The sequence below is a fragment of the Microcaecilia unicolor genome, chromosome 3 (assembly GCF_901765095.1).
Source record: "Microcaecilia unicolor chromosome 3, aMicUni1.1, whole genome shotgun sequence".
Classification (NCBI taxonomy): Eukaryota; Metazoa; Chordata; class Amphibia; order Gymnophiona; family Siphonopidae; genus Microcaecilia; species Microcaecilia unicolor.
In genome coordinates this window covers 298,622,638-298,642,149 of record NC_044033.1, presented here as the reverse complement: position 1 = coordinate 298,642,149, position 19,512 = coordinate 298,622,638, and the positions used below count along the sequence as shown (strand labels likewise).

General features: G+C 45.1%; 1 protein-coding gene across 1 annotated transcript in view; it reads left to right on the top strand.

The window, feature by feature from the left end:
• The window catches only part of BCDIN3D (BCDIN3 domain containing RNA methyltransferase), a 28,013-nt gene extending 10,842 nt beyond the window's left edge, over positions 1-17,171 (top strand). Inside the window, exons 2-3 of the mRNA XM_030194994.1 lie at positions 10,486-10,906; positions 14,905-17,171. Of these exons, the coding sequence (XP_030050854.1) occupies positions 10,486-10,906; positions 14,905-15,507 (1,024 nt within the window). The 3' untranslated portion in view covers positions 15,508-17,171. The remainder of the gene's footprint in view (positions 1-10,485; positions 10,907-14,904) is intronic.
• The last annotated feature ends 2,341 nt before the right edge of the window (positions 17,172-19,512 follow it).

Below are 19,512 nucleotides of genomic sequence, written 5' to 3'. Positions count from 1 at the left end.
TGCTCCACCACCCCTACTCACCGAGACGGCCATTGTCTTGACCTCGTCCTCTCCTCTTCCGGCTCTCCCTCCAATTTCCACACTTCAGCTCTTCCTCTCTCCGATCATCACCTGATCACCTTCACACTTCTTCACCCCCCCCCCTTCAGCCCCGTTCAACTTTAACCACTACCTCCAGGAATCTCCAGGCTATTGACCCTCCCACCCTATCCTCTAGTATTTCTAATCTCCTCCCCTCCATCATGTCCTCCGAGTCTGTCGACAAGGCTGTCTCCGCTTAAAAAGGCACTCTCTCCTCTGCTCTGGACACCCTCGCACCATCCACCTCCCGTCCCACTAAGCGTACTATTCCCCAGCCATGGCTGACCCCTTGCATCCGTTACCTTCGCTCCTGCGCCCGATCTGCTGAACGCCTCTGGAGGAAATCCCACACCCATTCAGATTTCCTTCACTACAAATTCATGCTATCCTCCTTCCACTCCTCCCTATTCCTTGCCAAACAGGATTATTACACCCAATTGACCAATTCTCTCAGCTCCAACCCCCGTCGTCTCTTCGCCACCCTTAACTCCCTCCTTAAAGTGCCCTCCACTCCCACCCCCCACCCCTCACTCTCTCCTCAATCACTGGCCGATTACTTCCGCGACAAGGTGCAAAAGATCAACCTTGAGTTCACTACCAAGCCATCTCCTCCTCTTCACCCTTCAACCCTCTCCCTCAACCAATCAACCCAGGCCTCCTTCTCCTCCTTTCCCGACATCACCGAGGAGGAAACCGCTCGCTTTCTTTCCTCCTCGAAATGCACCACCTGCTCTTCTGATCCCATCCCCACCAACCTACTTAACATCATCTCTCATACTGTCACCCCCTCCATCTGTCATATCCTCAACCTCTCTCTCTCCACTGCAACTGTCCCTGACATCTTCAAGCACGCCGTAGTCACACCTCTCCTCAAAAAACCATCACTTGACCCTACCTGTCCCTCCAACTACCGCCCCATCTCCCTCCTACCCTTCCTCTCCAAAATACTTCAGCGTGCCGTTCATAGCCGCTGCCTTGATTTTCTCTCCTCTCATGCCATCCTCGATCCACTTCAATCCGGTTTTCGCCCTCTACACTCAACAGAAACAGCACTCTCTAAAGTCTGTAATGACCTGTTCCTTGCCAAATCCAGAGGCCACTACTCCATCCTCATCCTCCTCGATCTATCCGCCACTTTTGACACTGTCAATCATGATTTACTTCTTGCCACACTGTCCTCATTTGGGTTCCAGGCTCTGTCCTCTCCTGGTTCTCCTCCTATCTCTCCCACCGCACCTTCAGAGTTCACTCTCATGGATCCTCCTCCACCCCCATCCCGCTATCTGTTGGTGTTCCCCAGGGATCTGTCCTTGGACCCCTTCTCTTCTCAATCTACACCTCTTCCCTGGGCTCCCTGATCTCATCTCATGGTTTCCAGTATCATCTCTATGCTGATGACACCCAGCTGTATCTCTCCACACCAGACATCACCACGGAGACCCAGGCAAAGGTATCAGCCTGCTTATCCGACATTGCTGCCTGGATGTCCAACCGCCACCTGAAACTGAACATGTCCAAGACCGAGCTCATCATCTTTCCACCAAAACCCACTTCTCCTCTTCCTCCACTTTCTATCTCAGTTGATAACACCCTCATCCTCCCCGTCTCATCTGCCCGCAACCTCTGAGTCATCTTTGACTCCTCCCTCTCCTTCTCTGCGCATATCCAGCAGATAGCCAAGACCTGTCGCTTCTTCCTCTTTAACATCAGCAAAATTCACCCTTTCCTCTCTGAACACACCACCCGAACTCTTGTCCACGCTCTCATTACCTCTCGCCTTCACTACTGCAACTTACTCCTCACCAGCCTCCCAGTTAGCTACCTATCCCCCTTCAATCTGTTCAGAACTCTGCTGCACATCTTATATTCCGCCAGAACCGATATACTCATATCACCCCTCTTCTCAGGTCACTTCACTGGCTTCCAATCAGATACCGCATTCAGTTCAAGCTTCTCCTTCTTACCTACAAATGCACTCAGTCTGCTGCCCTTCACTACCTCTCTACCCTCATCTCCCCTTACGTTCCCGCCCGAAACCTCCGTTCATAGGACAAATCCCTCCTCTCATTACCCTTCTCCACCACCGCCAACTCCAGGCTCCGCTCATTCTGCCTCGCCTCACTCTATGCTTGGAACAACCTTCCCGAGCCCTTATGCCAAGCCCCCTCCCTGCCCATCTTCAAGTCTTTGCTTAAAGCCCACCTCTTCAATGCTGCGTTCGGCACCTAACTCTTACCTTTCAGGTAATCCAGACTGCCCCAATTTGACTGTTCCAGTCTGTAGACCCAACTATCAGACTGACTGTTCACGTGTCCTTTAGATTGTAAGCTCTTTGAGCAGGGACTGTCCTTCTATGTTAAATTGTACAGCGCTGCATAACCCTAATAGCGCTTTAGAAATGTTAAGTGGTAGTAGTAGTAGTAGTAGTAGTAAGGGTACTCCCGGAGGCTCTATGCTAAACCCTGATCCCCTTGTGTTAAGGTGCTTAGGCAGGGGATCAGAAACCAAAGATGAAGACCTTTCCCCTGGACTTAATATTTATATAATTCAGGATCTTAAGACAGTGAAACAATCTGACAAAGCAATATCTATAACCAAAAGGATGCTAAGCTGCATGGAGAAAGGCATATCAACTATATGAAAGGAGGTCCTTTGTACAAGTCATTGATGAGACCCCATTTAATGTGTTCAGTTTTGGAGGCTGTATCTCACTGAGAACATCAAAAGACGAGGCAGTTCAGAGGAAGGCGACATAAATGATATGGGGCTTGTGCCAAAAGACATATGAAAAGAGACTTGGGCTCTGATACTCAGAAGCAAATGCTGGAACTAAAGGCCATTAGCACCGGCCTAGCACCCACATTTGCCAGCTCACCATGATTAGAGCCCCCTACTGCGGGTAATAATGAGCATGCCGAGGATTACTGTGGAGGCAGCCCATCTGCATATCCTCACAGCCTTCTCCGGGATGACTCCCGTTCACCCCGATCCACTCAGGGCCTTTGCTCCAGCTGCCTTCCAGCTGCTGTGGAGAACTTGCTGCCCATCTGCATATCCTCATAGCCATGATGTCACCAGTCTATCTTCTGTTCCTCTCTCCCCTTCTTCTCTACTTTTCTCATGTGCTCTGTGGAATGCCTGCTCTGTCTGCAACAAACTTTCCTACATCCACGACCTCTTTATCTCTCATACTCTCCATCTGCATGCCCTGAGACTTGGCTTTGTCCTGAAGACTCTACTTCAGCTGTGGCCCTGTGTCATGGAGGTTACCTTTCCTCCCATACTCCTCGTCCAGTTGGCCGCAGAGGTGGTGTCAGGCTACTACTTTCACCCTCTTGTAGATTTCAACCTCTTCTTCCACCTCAGTCTCACTGCTTTTCTTCCTTCGAAGTCCACTCCATCAGTCTATTCACTACTCTTCCTCTCCAAGTAGCCATGATTTATCGACCCTATGATAAGTCCCTTTCATCCCTTCTCACTGACTTTGACTCCTGGCTTTCCTTCTTTCTTGAACCTTCATCTCCTTCCCTCATTTGTGGGGATTTTAACATTCATGCTCTTATGCTTCTCAGTTTCTCGATTAACATCCTCTTTCAATCTTCAGCTGTGCTCCACTACCCCTACTCACCAGAATGGCCACTATCTTGACCTCATCTTCTTCTCCAACTGCTCACTTTCCAGTTTCTACACCTCAGCTGTTCCCCTCTCTGACCATCATCTGATAACTTTCACACTTAAACACCCCCCCTCCAAGTACTATCCAATCTCCACCAATACATTTAGGAATCTTCAGGCCATCGACTCTTCTACTTTGTCCTCCAGTGTTTCAAACCTCTTCTCAACCACACGTTATCCAAGTCTGTCTATGAGGCTGTCTCTTCCTATAATACTATTCTCTTCTCTGCTCTGGATACTCTCGCTCCTCCCATTTCCCATTCTGTAAGACATACCAAACCCCAGCCTTGGCTGACCTCTAGAATCCGCTACCTACGTTCCTGTGCCGATCTGCCGAACGCCTTTGGCTGAAATCCTGTGCCCACACTGGTTTCATACATTTCAAATTCTTGCTGACTTCCTTCCAATCTGCTCTTTCACTTGCCAAACAGGACTACTACATCTAGTTGACAAACTCTCTTGGCTCAAACGCTAATGTCTTTTGCCACACTGAACTCTCTTCTCAAAGTGCCTTCACCTCCAATTCCCCCTTCACTTTCTCCCCAGACTCTGGCTGAGTACTTTCATGATAAGGTTCACAAGATTAACCTTGAATTCTCAATCAAATCACCTCCACATCTCCTTCTCTCAGTCCATTCTCTTAACCCTCCTTCAACCGCTGCCCCCTTTTCTTCCTTTTTTTAAATTAGTGAAGAGGAAACTGTACATTTTCTTTCCTCCTTGAAACTAACTGCTTATTCCTCTGATCCTATTCCTACCCATCTACTTAGAACTATTTCTCCTACTGTCATCCCTTCTATCTGTCATACACTCAATCTTTCATTTTCCACTGTGACTGTTCCTGATGCCTTCAAAAATTTCGTAGTTACACCACTCAAGAAACCTTCATCAGACCCTACCTATCCTTCCAACTATCGCCCCGTCTCCCTCCTCCCTTTCCTATCCAAGATACGCCATTGTCTTGACTTTCTTTCATCTCAAGCTATTCTTGATCCACTTCAATCTGGCTTTTGCCTTCTTCATTCAACTGAAACAGTGCTTGCTAAAGTCTTCAATGACCTGTTCCTGGCCAGATCCAAAGGTTCCTATTCTATCCTCATCCTTCTCAACCTTTCTGCTGCTTTTGACACTGTTGATCGCCTATTCCTTGATACGCTGTCCTCACTTGGATTTCAGAGTTCTGTTCCTTCCTGGTTTTCTTCTTATCTCTTCCATCGAATTTTTAGTGTATACTCTGGTGGTTCCTCAACTTCTATCCCACTATCAGTTGGTGTATCTCAGGGCTCTGTCTTGGGACCTCTTTTCTCCATCGATACTTCTGCCCAGGGTGCTCTGATCTCATCCCATGGTTTTCAGTATCACCTTTATGTGATTATTCCCAGATCTACCTCTCCACACCAGAACCTTCAGCAGGAATCAAGGCCAAAGTATCAGTTTGCCTGCTTAACATTGTTGCCTGGATGTCTCACTGATATCTGAAACTAAACGTGACCAAGTGAGCTTTTTATCTTTCTCCCTAAACCAACCTCTCCTCTTCCCCCATTCTCTGTCTCTGTGGATAACACTCATATCATCCCTATCTCATCAGCTTGTAACCTTGGGGTCATCTTTGACTCCTCTTTCTCTGCACACATTCAACAGACTGCTAAAACCTGTCATTTCTTTCTCTATAATATCACCAAAATTTGTCCTTTCCTTTCTGAACACACTACCAAAACCCTTATCCACACCATCTCTCGCTTAGACTATTGCAACTTTCTTCTTACAGATCTCCCACTAAGCCATCTCTCTCCCCTTCAATCTCAAAATTCTGCTGTATGACTTATATTCCGCCAGTGTTGCTATGCTCATATTAACCCACTCAAGTCACTTCATTGGCTCCCTAACCATTTCCACATACAGTTCAAACTCCTCTCATTGACTTACAAGTGCATTTACTCTGCAGATCCTCAGTACCTCCCCACTCTTATCTCTCCCTACACTCCTTCCCGGGAACTCCATTCATTATCTGTACCCTTCTCATCCACTGCTAACTCCAGATTCCATTTCTTTTATCTTGCTACACCATATGCCTGGAATAGACTTCCTGAGCCAGTACATCAAGCTCCATCTCTGGCACTTTTCAAATCTAGGCTGAAAGCCCACCTTTTTGAAGCTGCTTTTAACTCCTAACCCTATTCACTTGTTCAGTACCCATGTGCTATCATTTCCACCTTGTAATTCCCTTATCCCTTAGTTGTCCTGTTTGTCTGTCCTAATTAGATTGTAAGCTTTATCAAGCAGGGACTGTCTCTTCATGTTCAAGTATACAGTGCTGTGTATGTCTAATAGCGTTATAGAAATAATAAGTAGTAGTAGTAGTGCAAGTAGTATTAAAAAGATATTAAAATTAGGTTATTACCTATTTCCACCCATGCTAAAAAAAACAGCACAGCTAACTAGGGTGCCCTTACTGCGCGAAAACCTACGCCAGCTCAGAGCTGGTGCTGGGGTTTCTGTAGAAGCAGAAAAGCGGTGGTGAGCAGTCAAGAGGCAGGTTTCCAAACATTGTTCTGTGGCGATGGGTCAAAAGGGGTATGGTTATGGGCGGGGAAATGGCCATTTCATGGGTGTTCTAAAATTTAAATGCACTGTTATAGAATATGGCCCTCTGCGCCTAAATCTACGCACCGGGATTTACACCATGTTTTCGTTGGTGTAAATGGAGGTGCACAGATTTAGGCACTATGATTTCTGCCTAAGCGTATTCTATATATCACGCCTAAATCTAGGCGTGGCTTATAGAATAGGCTTAGGCGGAAATGTTTTTTGTGTGAATTTTTTTAGGCGCCATATATAGAATCCCCCTCCCACCTCCCCCCACAGCAGTTAACGAGCACAATTTTCTATACCACTGAAATCAATGGTTCTGCGGGATCTGGTAACACAAAGCAAACTACTTGATTTTTAATATTAAGTCCTCATCTGTATGCTATTAACAGTTTCTCTTCCCAATTTGGTTGTCAAGATAGAAGGGGCTATTTTAGAAGATCTATTAGATACATACTATTAAATACCTAATTTAAAAGTCAAATGTAAATAAACACAGAAGGAATTTTTGGATCATTAAGAATGCAGGTAAGCTTGCCATAACAGCATAAGGGAAACCAGTGTATTGGAACAATTATTTACACTTTGAAATTCATCTTCCATATAAAATAAAAAAAAGTCTTCCAGCTAGTCAATTTTTAAGATTCAGATGGCTTTGTTCCCCTCTGGATGATCTTAACATACAAGCAAAGGTACTGGCTGGAAGGTTTGCAGTGAGAGGTTATCCAATGAGTGTAATCAAGGAGGAATATTTCTAGATGTGTTAAGCCATTGAGAGTGATTTTCAATTATAAACCTTCCAGCCGATATTCAGCCAGTGGAGGACAGCGTTTTTCTGACCGCCACTGGCACTAAGACTAGAAATTCAATACTGGGCCCTGCACAGGATTTGGCATTGACTTTCTGGTTTTTTTTTTTTTAAAGCTGGCTAATGCATGCATGGTTCAGTCAATAAAGATAGGACAGCTATTTATGTGCTAAACAAGGCCAGATAGCTTTGAATATTGGGATCTAACTGAACTCTGCCCCTGAAATGCCCCCAACATACTCGGCTTCCACTTTGGTGCTAACCAGTCATTTTCAGCGCCACTAACCAGTTAAATGCCAATGAAAATGACCAGATAGCCACTTACAAGCGAGTTAACTGGTCACGGTCATTCCTGGCCAGTTAACTTACTTTGAATATGTTTAAAAAAAAAAAAAAAAAGAATCAAGTGGACCTTAAAAAATACTACAGTCTCTTATCATTAGTGACCCGTTTTGTCTCTACATCAAATATTTGAAGAGAAAACACTGATAGCATATAGATGATTACCTAATATTTAAGATGTAGCAGTCCGATTTGTGCTATGTGATCCCAGAAAACAACTGATTTGTATATATTTGCCATAAGTCCACCAACAAAAAGATAAGTTTATATACTGGATAAAGTAGTGTAGTTGGAAAGAGATTGGGTGGAGAAGGTTGGGAACTACAGTCCTTTTAGTTTAAAAACTTTTTATTTTTTGTAACAAAAATTTATTTAAAAAAATTAGCTCATAAACAATACAGCACTATGCAAAATTAGTTTTAACATTATAAACTGTCCCTTCCTCCACCCATGTCCCCTCCCCACTGCTTAATATGCAGAAGATATCAAATAGAGTTCAGAGCTTGGAAGTACAGTATCTTGCAATCTTTGTTGCTGATAAGCTGTCATATGGTCCATTAACATAACAAATTTGAACTTTTGGTGCCATCTGGTGGTGGAAAGCAGATCAATGGATTTCCAATCAGCCGCGATAACAGCCCTTGAAGCATATATGCAGCACTTCAGCACCAAAGAAAAATCCTTCTGAACAGTGTACAGGATGCTGGGCTTGATGGACCTTTGGTCTGTCCCAGTGTGGCAATACTTATGTAAGATTGGATACTGTGGCAAATGATTGATGACTCTGTGGGTGCTTGAACACCCCCAACATTGAGCAAACTCTTTTATTATGTCCAGGGAGGGGTCATTTTCATTGGGTTTAGCACCCCCCCACACCCCCAATCGTTGTAAAACGCTGGATCCTATGATTGATGAAAGTCATCTGGAATAGCTGTGTGCAAAGAGTTCTCATAGCTTTTTCCTAAAACATCTGATGCCGCTATGTCGGTTGATTTAACCAATTTAGTTATTGTTGTTTTGATGTGTTACGAATCTTCCCCATTTAGATTGCTCCCTGTCTTCTTGCTACTATTTGGGATTCTGCAGGGTACTTGTGACCTGGATTAGCCACTGCTGGAAGCAGGATACTGGGCAAGATGGACCACTGAAGCCATGCTGAAGGAAAGGATAGTGAATTTCCTGGAAGCAAATAAGTTGCAAGATCCGAGACAACATGGTTTCACCAAAGGGAAATCGTGCCAAACTAATCTCATTGAATTCTTTGACTGGGTGACAGGAGAATTAAATCAAGGACGTGCTATGGACGTCATCTACTTAGATTTCAGCAAGGCTTTTGACACGGTTCCCCACAGGAGGCTTTTGAATAAACTAGAAGGGTTGAAGATAGGACCCGAAGTGGTGAACTGGATTAGGAACTGGTTGACGGGCAGACGCCAGAGGGTGGTGGTAAATGGAGTTCACTCGGAGGAGGGAAAGGTGAGTAGTGGAGTGCCTCAGGGATCGGTGCTGGGGCCCATTCTGTTCAATATATTTGTGAGTGACATTGCCAAAGGATTACAAGGTAAAGTTTGCCTTTTTGCGGATGACACTAAGATTTGCAACAGAGTGGACACCCCGGAGGGAGTGGAAAACATGAAAAAAGATCTGAAGAAGCTGGAAGAATGGTCTAACGTTTGGCAATTAAAATTCAATGCGAAGAAATGCAAAGTGATGCACTTAGGGAGTAGAAATCCAAGGGAGGCTTATGTGTTAGGTGGGGAGAGCCTGATAGACACGGACAGGGAGAGGGATCTTGGGGTGATAGTATCTGAGGACCTGAAAGCGATGAAACAGTGCGACAAGGCGGTGGCCGTAGCGAGAAGGTTGCTAGGCTGTATAGAGAGAGGTGTGACCAGCAGAAGAAAGGAGGTTTTAATGCCCCTGTATAAGACATTGGTGAGGCCCCACCTGGAGTATTGTGTTCAGTTTTGGAGGTCGTACCTTGCGAAGGATGTTAAAAAAATGGAAGCGGTACAAAGAAAAGCTACGAGGATGGTATGGGAGTTGCATTCCAAGACGTATGAAGAGAGACTTGCTGACCTGAACATGTATACTCTGGAGGAAAGGAGGAACAGGGGTGATATGATACAGACGTTCAAATATTTGAAAGGTATTAATCCGCAAACGAATCTTTTCCAGAGATGGGAAGGCGGTAGAACGAGAGGACATGAAATGAGATTGAAGGGGGGCAGACTCAGGAAAGATGTCAGAAAGTATTTCTTCACGGAGAGGGTGGTGAACGCTTGGAATGCCCTCCCGCAGGAGGTGGTGGAGATGAAAACGGTAACGGAATTCAAACATGCGTGGGATAGGCATAAAGGAATCCTGTGCAGAAGGAATGGATCCACAGAAGCTTAGCTGAAATTGGGTGGCGGGGGGAAGAGGGGTTGGTGGTTGAGAGGCTAGGATAGGGGAGGGCAGACTTATACGGGGACTGTGCCAGAGCCGGTGATGGGAGGCGGGACTGGTGGTTGGGAGGCGGGAAATACTGCTGGACAGACTTAAACGGTATGTGCCCTGAAAAAGACAGGTACAAATCAAGGTAAGGTATACACATATGAGTTTATCGTGGGCAGACTAGATGGACCGTGCAGGTCTTTTTCTGCCGTCATCTACTATGTTACATGTTACTATGTCACTGGTTTGCCCTAATATGGCTATTCTTTTGTTCTTATAAGATCTTTAAAAAGGAGAGCAAATGGCACAGATGACTAGACAGGCAATACGGTCTTTACCTGTCTTCGTTTTTCTGTTTCTTGGACTGGCCAAAAAAGTCTTCCCGAACTGGGCAACTTGGAAATTCTACAATACTTATAACATCACCCGCACTGCTTTATTTCGCTGGTAAGAACTTCAATAAGAGAACGAAAATAAAACATTAACAGTACTGTTTTAAATAACTGTACATTAATAGTTTAGATCAGTAGTAGTTATTGTTGTTGTTGTTGTAGTCTGGCTGTAAGGCATCTTAATGGCGCATGCGAACTAGGTGGTAACAGGCCCGAGGAGCGGAAGGAGGAATATATTGCTTCCGCGGAACAGAATACCGTGTGTAAGGTTTCCAAGGAAACAGTGACGTCACTGGCGTGCGCAGCAATGGCTGCACTTTTGAGCAGTGCTTCCGTACAGTCAGCTGAGACCGGTGAAGACCCAGATCCGGAGGTGGAGGACGATTTTCTACCGCCGACATTTCACCCTGACCCTGGGGCGGCGCCGTTCGGGAACTTCCCATGTTATTACCGTTTCCACCCGCCGGCAGCCCGTCTAAATCTGTTGCCACGTGCGCTGCTCCGAAGCCTTTTCCCGGCACCAACATCAAGTTGTCTGCCAGCCCCGCCACTGCTTGCACTGGACGTGGGCTGCAACTCGGGGGTAAGCAAGGAGGGTTAGATTGAGAACATCAGGAGACAGGGTGAGCCCAGGTTCATTAAACCTCCTTGGGTGAGCCTATCTAGCCCATTGTAAGGGTTGAAGCCAGTAGGTGGAGCTTGCCGGCGTTGCAGCCATTTTCCTTCACCCAAAACGATAGCAAAAAGTTACGAATAGGACTGCCTCTATAGTGGTCCATCTGTAAAAAGTCAAGCTGTTCCCGTTGGACAGTCACGGCTTGAAAAGGTGGCAGACAAAAGTTGTTGTTGTTTTTCTTTTTTTTACTTATTTGATAGCTTTTTCATTTATATGAAAGCTTCCCATATTTATTTATTTTAATCACTTGTAACCAGCTTATAAACTAAGCGGTTTCCATAAAAAATATGTGTACTAAAATAATAATAAAAAAACCACATCATCATTGACATACATGACTGAAGTGCTGCCATCACAAACTCCCCAAACTTGCATTGCTTGTCAGAAAAGAAGCTTGTACAAAAAGCTGCGTTTTTAACAGTTTCTTAAGTTATTGAATACTATTGCTTATGCCGAACTGGCCAGGCAGGCCATTCCACATAAGCGTTCCTGCAATTGAAAAAGCTGATGCTCCGTTAGTTGCATAACAAGTAGAAGATGCAAATTCAAATATATACAGACCTGCCAAGTCTGCCGCATTCAGCAGGAGACTCCCATGTTGGCAGGTTATCTCCCGCACTTCCGCCAAAGTGAGACTACACCGGGTTAGGTGATCACTTTTTCCCCACTTCCACCACCACTGCTGTTTCTCCCGATGAGCAGCAGCAAAACAACTAAAAAAAAAAACTAGCGCGGGGCCCACAGCAGCCTTCATGCATGCGCTGTCGGCTCTGCCGGTTCTCTCTCCTCTCTCTGCCCCCAGAGTGAGAAGTTGATGTCAGCAGGGGCAGAGGACAGACAGAGCCAACAGCGGGAGCTGGTTCCTCGATGCCCCTGGCTTCTACAGTTTATGTGACACCCATGACACTCCTTCACATGAGATCAGCCCAATGGACCCTAGCCTCCCAGTGCTGCCGAACCACTGGAAGTCTAGATGATATCATCCAAGTACTCCCAGACCTTGTTCACTCTCTGTTGTGGTTGACCATTCGATCCCGTTTGACTCTGGGACTCCCATTCCAAATTCCTTAGCCTCAAAAGGTGCTGACAACGGATTCATCTCGCCTAGGTTGGGGAGCTCATGTGGATGGGCTTCACACTCAAGGAACCTGGTCAGTCCAGGAAACAGGTCTTCAGATCAACCTTTTGGAACTCTGGGTGATCTGGAACGCTCTAAAGGCTTTCAGAGATTGGCTGTCTCACCAAATTGCACTCATTCAAACAGACAACCAGGTTGCAATGTATTACAGCAACAAGAAAGGGGGCACTGGATCACGACCTCTGTGTCAGGAGGCTGTACGGATGTGGCGCTGGGCTTGCCAGTACGGCATGTTCCGTTGAACCACTTATCTGGTGGGCAAAAACAACAGTCTGGCTGACAGACTGAGCAAGGTTATGTAACCGCACAAGTGGTCTCTCAGCACTTGTTGCCCTTGAGATCTTCCGAGCGTTGGGCACCCTCTCAGTGGATCTTTTTGCCACTCATCTGAATCACAAAGTCCCTTATTTCTGTTCCAGGCTCACGACAGACTAGCATCGGATGCCTTCCTCCTGCACTGAGGGACAGGTCTTCTATATGCATATTCTTCCATCCCTTTTGTGGGGAAGACTTTGCTGAAACTCAAGCAAGACCACGGGACTATGATCTTGATCACACCTTACTGGCCACAGAAAATCTGGTTCCCTCTTCTTCTGGAGTTTTCTTCCGAAGAACCATGGAGTGTTTTCCGACACTCATCATGCAGAACGAAGGGTCTGTTCTGCATCCCAGCCTTCAGTCTCTGTCCCTCACAACCTGGATGTTGAGATCCTAGAATTTGCTTCCCTGGGTCTGTCAGAGGGTGTCTCCCAGGTCTTGCTGGCTTCCAGGAAAGATTCCACCAAGTGGTGTTACCCTTTTAAATGGAGGAGGCTTGCTGTCTGGTGTGAGAGCAAGGCCCTAGATCTATTTCCTGCCCTACACAGACCCTGCTTGAATACCTTCTGCACTTTTCTGAGTCTGGTCTTAAGACCAACTCTGTAAGGGTTCACCTCAGTGCAATTAGTGCTTATCATCACCGTGTAGAGAATAAGCCCATCTTTGGACATCCTCTAGTTATTCTCTTCATACGAGGTTTGCTTTTATCAAAGCCCCCTGTCAAACCTTTGCCTGTGTCATGGGACTTCAGCATCGTTCTCATCCAGCTGATGAAAGCTCCTTTCAAGCCACTGACTTCCTGCCATCTGAAGTACTTGACCTGGAAGGTCATTTCTTGGTGGCTGTTACTTCAGCTCATAGAGCCAGTGAGCTTCAAGTCTTAGTAATGGATGCACCTTATACCAAGTTTCATCACAACAGAACAGTCCTCCACATGCACCCTAAGTTCCTACCGAAGGTCGTGTAAGAGTTCCATCTGAACCAGTCGATTGTCTTGCCAACATCCTTTCCCCAACCTCATGCCTGTCCTGGTGAGAGCACCTTGCATACCTTGGAGTGCAAGCCAGCATTGGCCTATTACATGGAGCGGACAAGGCCCCACAGACAGTGAAACGCACAATTTCTAATTGGCTGGCAGATTGCATTTCTTTCACTTATGCCCAGGCTGGTCTGACCCTAGAGAGTCATGTCACGGCTCATAATGTCAGAGCCATGGCTGCATCGGTAGCCCGCTTGCAGTCAGTCTCCATTGAAGAAATTTGGAAGGCTGCAATGTGGCCTTCAGTCCACACATTCATATCATATTACTGCCTTGAGCAGGATATCCGACGCAATAGTCAGTTTTGATAGACAGTGTTGCAGAATCTGTTTGGGGTCTAGAATCCAACTTCACCCCCTAGGCCCATTTTATTCAGTTCCAGGCTGCTCCCGGCACCATGTTCACAAACCCGCACACCTCCCCTTTGAGTTGTTTCCTCTTTACATTTTTATTTTTGCTGTAGTATCTAACTGTGGGAACTGCGACCACACGATGGGTGGGAAGGCACTCACGCATGCACGGTGGAGCGTGTCTCACGTGCCACAAAGCTCTGTTTTGAGCTTGTTAGAAGCTCTGGACCCGGCAACACGGTGCCGCATTACCCACTTGTGAGAATATAAGGCTTGCTGTCTTTGGAAGAACACCTGCTACAGATAAGTACATTCACTTTACAGTCAGAAGCACACGTACAGCCTTCATTGAGGTGAATAGTTTGTCAGCACGTTTCTTGCACATGGACCACAGAATAAGTTCTGAGAATAATTAGCTGTAACCAACTGAAGTTGGATGAATTCAGGACAAGGAAATAGTTACCCAGTCACATTGTTCAGAGATTCCAGTGTGCCACATAATTTTTTCCAGAGAGACAGTGGAAATAAGACAGAGCCACCACTGTTGTAGACAAAACACAGATTTCTCCCTCCCCCCCCCCCCCCCCCCCCCACCTTTCCCCCTATTATCCCCTTCTGTTAGCAGTGGGAGTCGGTAGATAGTGGTTTCACTTGCCGCTATCTTCTGAACTTAAAAGTTGGAACTATATGGTTCCTGCCTCTCATTTGCACAGTTATGACTTTAGAAGGAAGCCATAGAATACCGAACTCAGTTTTATCTACCTCATGGTATCAAAAACAAAGGTTGAAAACCACTGCTATAGAACCTGAGAGGCACAGGATAATAGAGAGAATGGCTCAAAGTCACAGAGTGTGTGTGTGTGGGGGGGGGGGATAGCTCCTTATTCAGTTGCCAGGTATGCTTTCAATGTTAGCTTTGTGCTCTGAATATTTTAAAAAGCAGAATTATGGTGGCAGAAGGGATAGGACTAGTCCTGTTATTGCTGAAAACTCTTTAATAGTGATAAAGGTCTGGTGCCCTTTTGTATTGCTGTAAGAACTGTCTCTCCTCTGTTTTCAGGAGCTGAGTATTGCCCTATACCGCCACCTGAGCCTGCAAGAGAATGACAGTGTGAATATGGGGTCTCTTCACATCCCAGGGGACCTGCGCTTCCTCTGCTTTGACATTGATAGTGCCTTGATTGAAAGAGCTGAGAAATACAATCCCTTCCCCGGCTCTGTTTTCTATAAGGTGCTAGATGTGATGGACTCATCCGCTCGCCTGGCCGTCTTGCAGCCCTTCCTGAATGGCTTTGGCCGTTCCACCTTTGACATTGGGTTCTGCATGTCAGTGACAATGTGGATTCATCTGAACCATGGGGACAAGGGCTTGGTTGAGTTCTTGGATTGGCTAGCATCTCTCTGCAACTACCTGCTTGTTGAGCCCCAACCCTGGAAATGCTACCGGTCAGCTGCCCGTCGCCTACGCAGGCTTGGCAGGAATGACTTTGACCACTTCCGGCATCTCACCATAAGTGGTGACATGGACAAGAGAATCACTGGGATCTTAACAGCAGGTGGAGCAATGGAGCTGGTACGGTGCTTTGGGAGCACCAGCTGGGACCGTAGCATCCTGCTATTTAAATCAAAAAGCCTCAAGTTGGCTGAAAATGAGGAGCTATAGCATCAAAGAGACGAGACCATAATGGTGGTATCATTGAGCCACAAGGCAAAGAAAATGGATGAAGTAGGCTAGCCCTATACATTCATCTTTTGTTACGTTGAAAGAAGCCCAAAGATCACCAGGTTCAATTATCTTCTAGTTCCATAGTAGTCTAGAGGGAAGACAAATAAGATGACACTGTCATGCACAGCCAAGGTGCAAAAATGAAAAACTATTCTTTTGTGACAACAAACATAGGGGCCCCTTTACCAAACCACGTTAGGAAATGGCTTAGTGCATCTTAATGCGGGACTTTCCCACATGCTAAGCCCATTTCTAACGTGGCAGTATTTTAGGCACGTTTCCTCTTTGTGCCCTAATGTTTGCATTAGCTGAAAAAATGAATGTGGAAGCACGTACTACCTCCTATTAAGAGATGCTGTGCTCCTGCATTAACTCTGCGTTAGCCAGTTAGCACAGAGTAAGCTGAATGCAGTAGCTGGTTAACATGTCCATGTCCATTCTCCATCCATGACGCGCCCTCTCAAAAAATATTTGTAAAAATCGCACAAGTTAGCATGCGCTGACAGGCAGGCTACCACAAGACACTTTGACGTGTTTTACAGTAAGCCTTTTTTCCCCCCGCATTAGGGACACATTAGCATGTAACACGGTTTAGTAAAAGAGTCCCATAGTGATCCACACAGAATTGTGAGATTAACACAGCTTTGCTTTTACCTGTACTATCAGATATATGGATATCTTTTTCTCTAAATGTTTAGCCACTTTACTTTTACATTATTTAAAGAGCTATAAAGAGAACATTGAAGAAGAAAGGTCTTGTACCTGTGCTTACAGCTCAGTTAGATGCACTTTTACATAAGCTGCGGGAGAGAAGTAAAATTGGAATACATTTTTTAATAGAATGTTTATGTGAAAAGTCCCAACAGTGCCCATTATAAGCATATTTCATAAAGACAACTTAGGACATGTGCTTTAAAAAAAAAAAAAAAAATAGACACACAGAACCTGCTCCAATAGCCCATATTGTTCTGAAGATGGTGTAAATTTGTGTTTGTAACTTTGTGTGTACCCACATTGTTTATAAAATACGTGTTACATCAAAACTCCACCTCCATCGCACAAGATAGAGCTGACCTTCCAGCACCCAAATCCATCACTTGTTTGCAGAATGCTTCTGAAGGCATATTAAGGTGTATAACAACATCTTACTAAAGAGTGTTTAAAGGACATGCCATATTATCCCAGGAACTATAGGTCTTTCTGGCAAAAATTGGCAGTTCCCAGATTCCCATTGCTGGAGACCCTGTCCTTCATTGCCCAGCCATGGAACAAGAAGTGAGCAATGCTGATTCTTGTATGAACTGCAGTGGATCCTTGAGAAATGATGGGCTAAAAGTGGAATTCTGTAAAAGTTGGCCAGGACGTAATAAATCTGTATATTGTGTGAACGAAGATTCTCTGTTGTAGATGTATTTTCTGTCTTCTGTGTCTGGACCAATGTGTGACACAGGGAAAGGAACATTTCTTAAATGTCTGTCTTGTTTATGTCAAGCTGTATTTTTTGTTCCTAAAATTAATGGGTAGACAAGAGAAAATGTTAGATGCATTGGGGGGTTGATCTTAACTTTCTCTGAGAATTTTTAACAGCATGTGGAAGGGTATCTAAGTAATGACCCAGAAAAATGATCTTGCTCCGAGCAACTAAAAGTACATTTCTACTTTGATTGTTTATTACGTGCTCTTCCATCCGAAGAGTTCAGTATATTTTACAGGTCAGGAACCTACGTCCAGTAAAAACAGAAGTAGTTCAGTGTGCACTGAGAGTATGTTGACAGTTTAAAAGTGTGGAGGCTCATTTTCAAAGCACATAGACTTACAAAATTACATAGGTTACTATGAGGTGTATTTTCAAAGCACTTAGACTTACAAAGTTACATAGGGGCTCATTTTCAAAGCATTTAGACATACAAAGTACCATAGTAACTTATAGAACTTTGAGTAAGTGCTTTGAAAATGAGCCCCATAATAACCTATGTAACTTTTTAAGTCTATGTGCTTTAAAAATGAGCACCAAAGTGTGTTACAGTTTGAAATATGATAGAGTGGGTAGTGTCAAAAACAGGAAGACAATGCTCTACAAATAAGTCCAAGGATCCAAAACAGTGAAGACAACAAACACATTCAATGGCATGCAGTTAGAAACAGTTCTTTATTAAAGCCAAAAGGACCAGATATGAGCCGAGTTTTGACTAGATGGCCTGCCTCAGGGGTCCAAACAGTCTGTTAACTTTGCAGGTTATGTGAATAATTTGGTTGTTGAGCCAGAAAACAAGGGGGAAGGATGAATCAGAGAGTGCTCCAGTGCAGGCCACAGGCAGCTTAGGAGGACTGCTGCACTGCCATGGCTCTACAGGGGATAGTTTTGGAGGTACACAGTGAGGGGGTGGGGATTGGAATGCTGAATCCGTAGGCTGGCAGGGAAGAGATGCAGGAACATGCTGCCAACAGGGTTGGGGGAGGTTGCTTAATTTTTTCAGCTTCGTAGGTAAGACAACCCTCATTTTTGTTTTTTGTAAGGTATATTTTGGTCAAAATGTCTCAACTTATAGTCAAGTGTATACGGTTTGGTCAACATGGCCGGTTATATAGCACCTAGCTGGCTAAGTGCTGATATTGAGCTTGAGATAGCTGATTATCTTAGCCAAGTATATAAGTAATGCCATACTGGGAAAAGACCAAGGGTCCATCGAGCCCAGCATCCTGTCCACGACAGCGGCCAATCCAGGCCAAGGGCACCTGGCAAGCTTCCCAAGCGTACAAACATTCTATACATGTTATTCCTGGAATTGTGGATTTTTCCAAGTCCGTTTAGTAGCGGTTTATGGACTTGTCCTTTAGGAAACCGTCCAACCCCTTTTTAAACTCTGCCAAGCTAACCGCCTTCACCACTTTCTCCGGCAACGATTCCAGAGTTTAATTACACATTGGGTGAAGAAACCTTTTCTCCGATTTGTTTTAAATTTACTGCACTGTAGTTTCATCGCATGCCCCCTAGTCCTAGTATTTTTGGAAAGCGTGAACAGACGCTTCATATCCACCTGTTCCACTCCACTCATTATTTTATATACCTCTATCATGTCTCCCCTCAGCCGTCTCTTCTCCAAGCTGAATAGCCCTAGCCTCCTTAGTCTTTCTTCATAGGGAAGTCGTCCCATCCCCACTATCATTTTAGTTGCCCTTCGCTGCACCTTTTCCAATTCTACTATATCTTTCTTGAGATGCGGCGACCAGAATTAAACACAATACTCAAGGTGCGGTCACACCATGGAGCGATACAACGGCATTATAACATCCTCACACCTGTTTTCCATACCTTTCCTAATAATACCCAACATTCTATTCACTTTCTTAGCCACAGCAGCACACTGAGCAGAAGGTTTCAGTGTATTATCGACGACGACACCCAGATCCCTTTCTTGGTCCGTAACTCCTAACGTGGAACCTTGCATGACGTAGCTATAATTCGGGTTCTTTTTTCCCACATGCATCACCTTGCACTTGCTCACATTAAATGTCACCTGCCATTTCGCCGCCCAGTCTCCCAGTCTCGTAAGGTCCTCTTGTAATTTTTCACAATCCTGTTGCGATTTAACGACTTTGAATAACTTTGTGTCATCAGCAAATTTAATTACCTCGCTAGTTACTCCCATCTCTAAATCATTTATGAATATATTAAAAAGCAGCGGTCCTAGCACATACCCCTGAGGAACCCCCCACTAACTACACTTCTCCATTGTGAATACTGCCCATTTAACCCCACTCTCTGTTTCCTATCCTTCAACCGGTTTTTAATCCAATATCCTCTGTAGCCTTTCATGAGGTACCTTGTCAAACGCCTTTTGAAAATCCAGATGCACAATATCAACCGGCTTCCCTTTGTCCACATGTTTGTTTACTCCTTCAAAGAATTGAAGTAAATTGGTCAGGCAAGATTTCCCCACA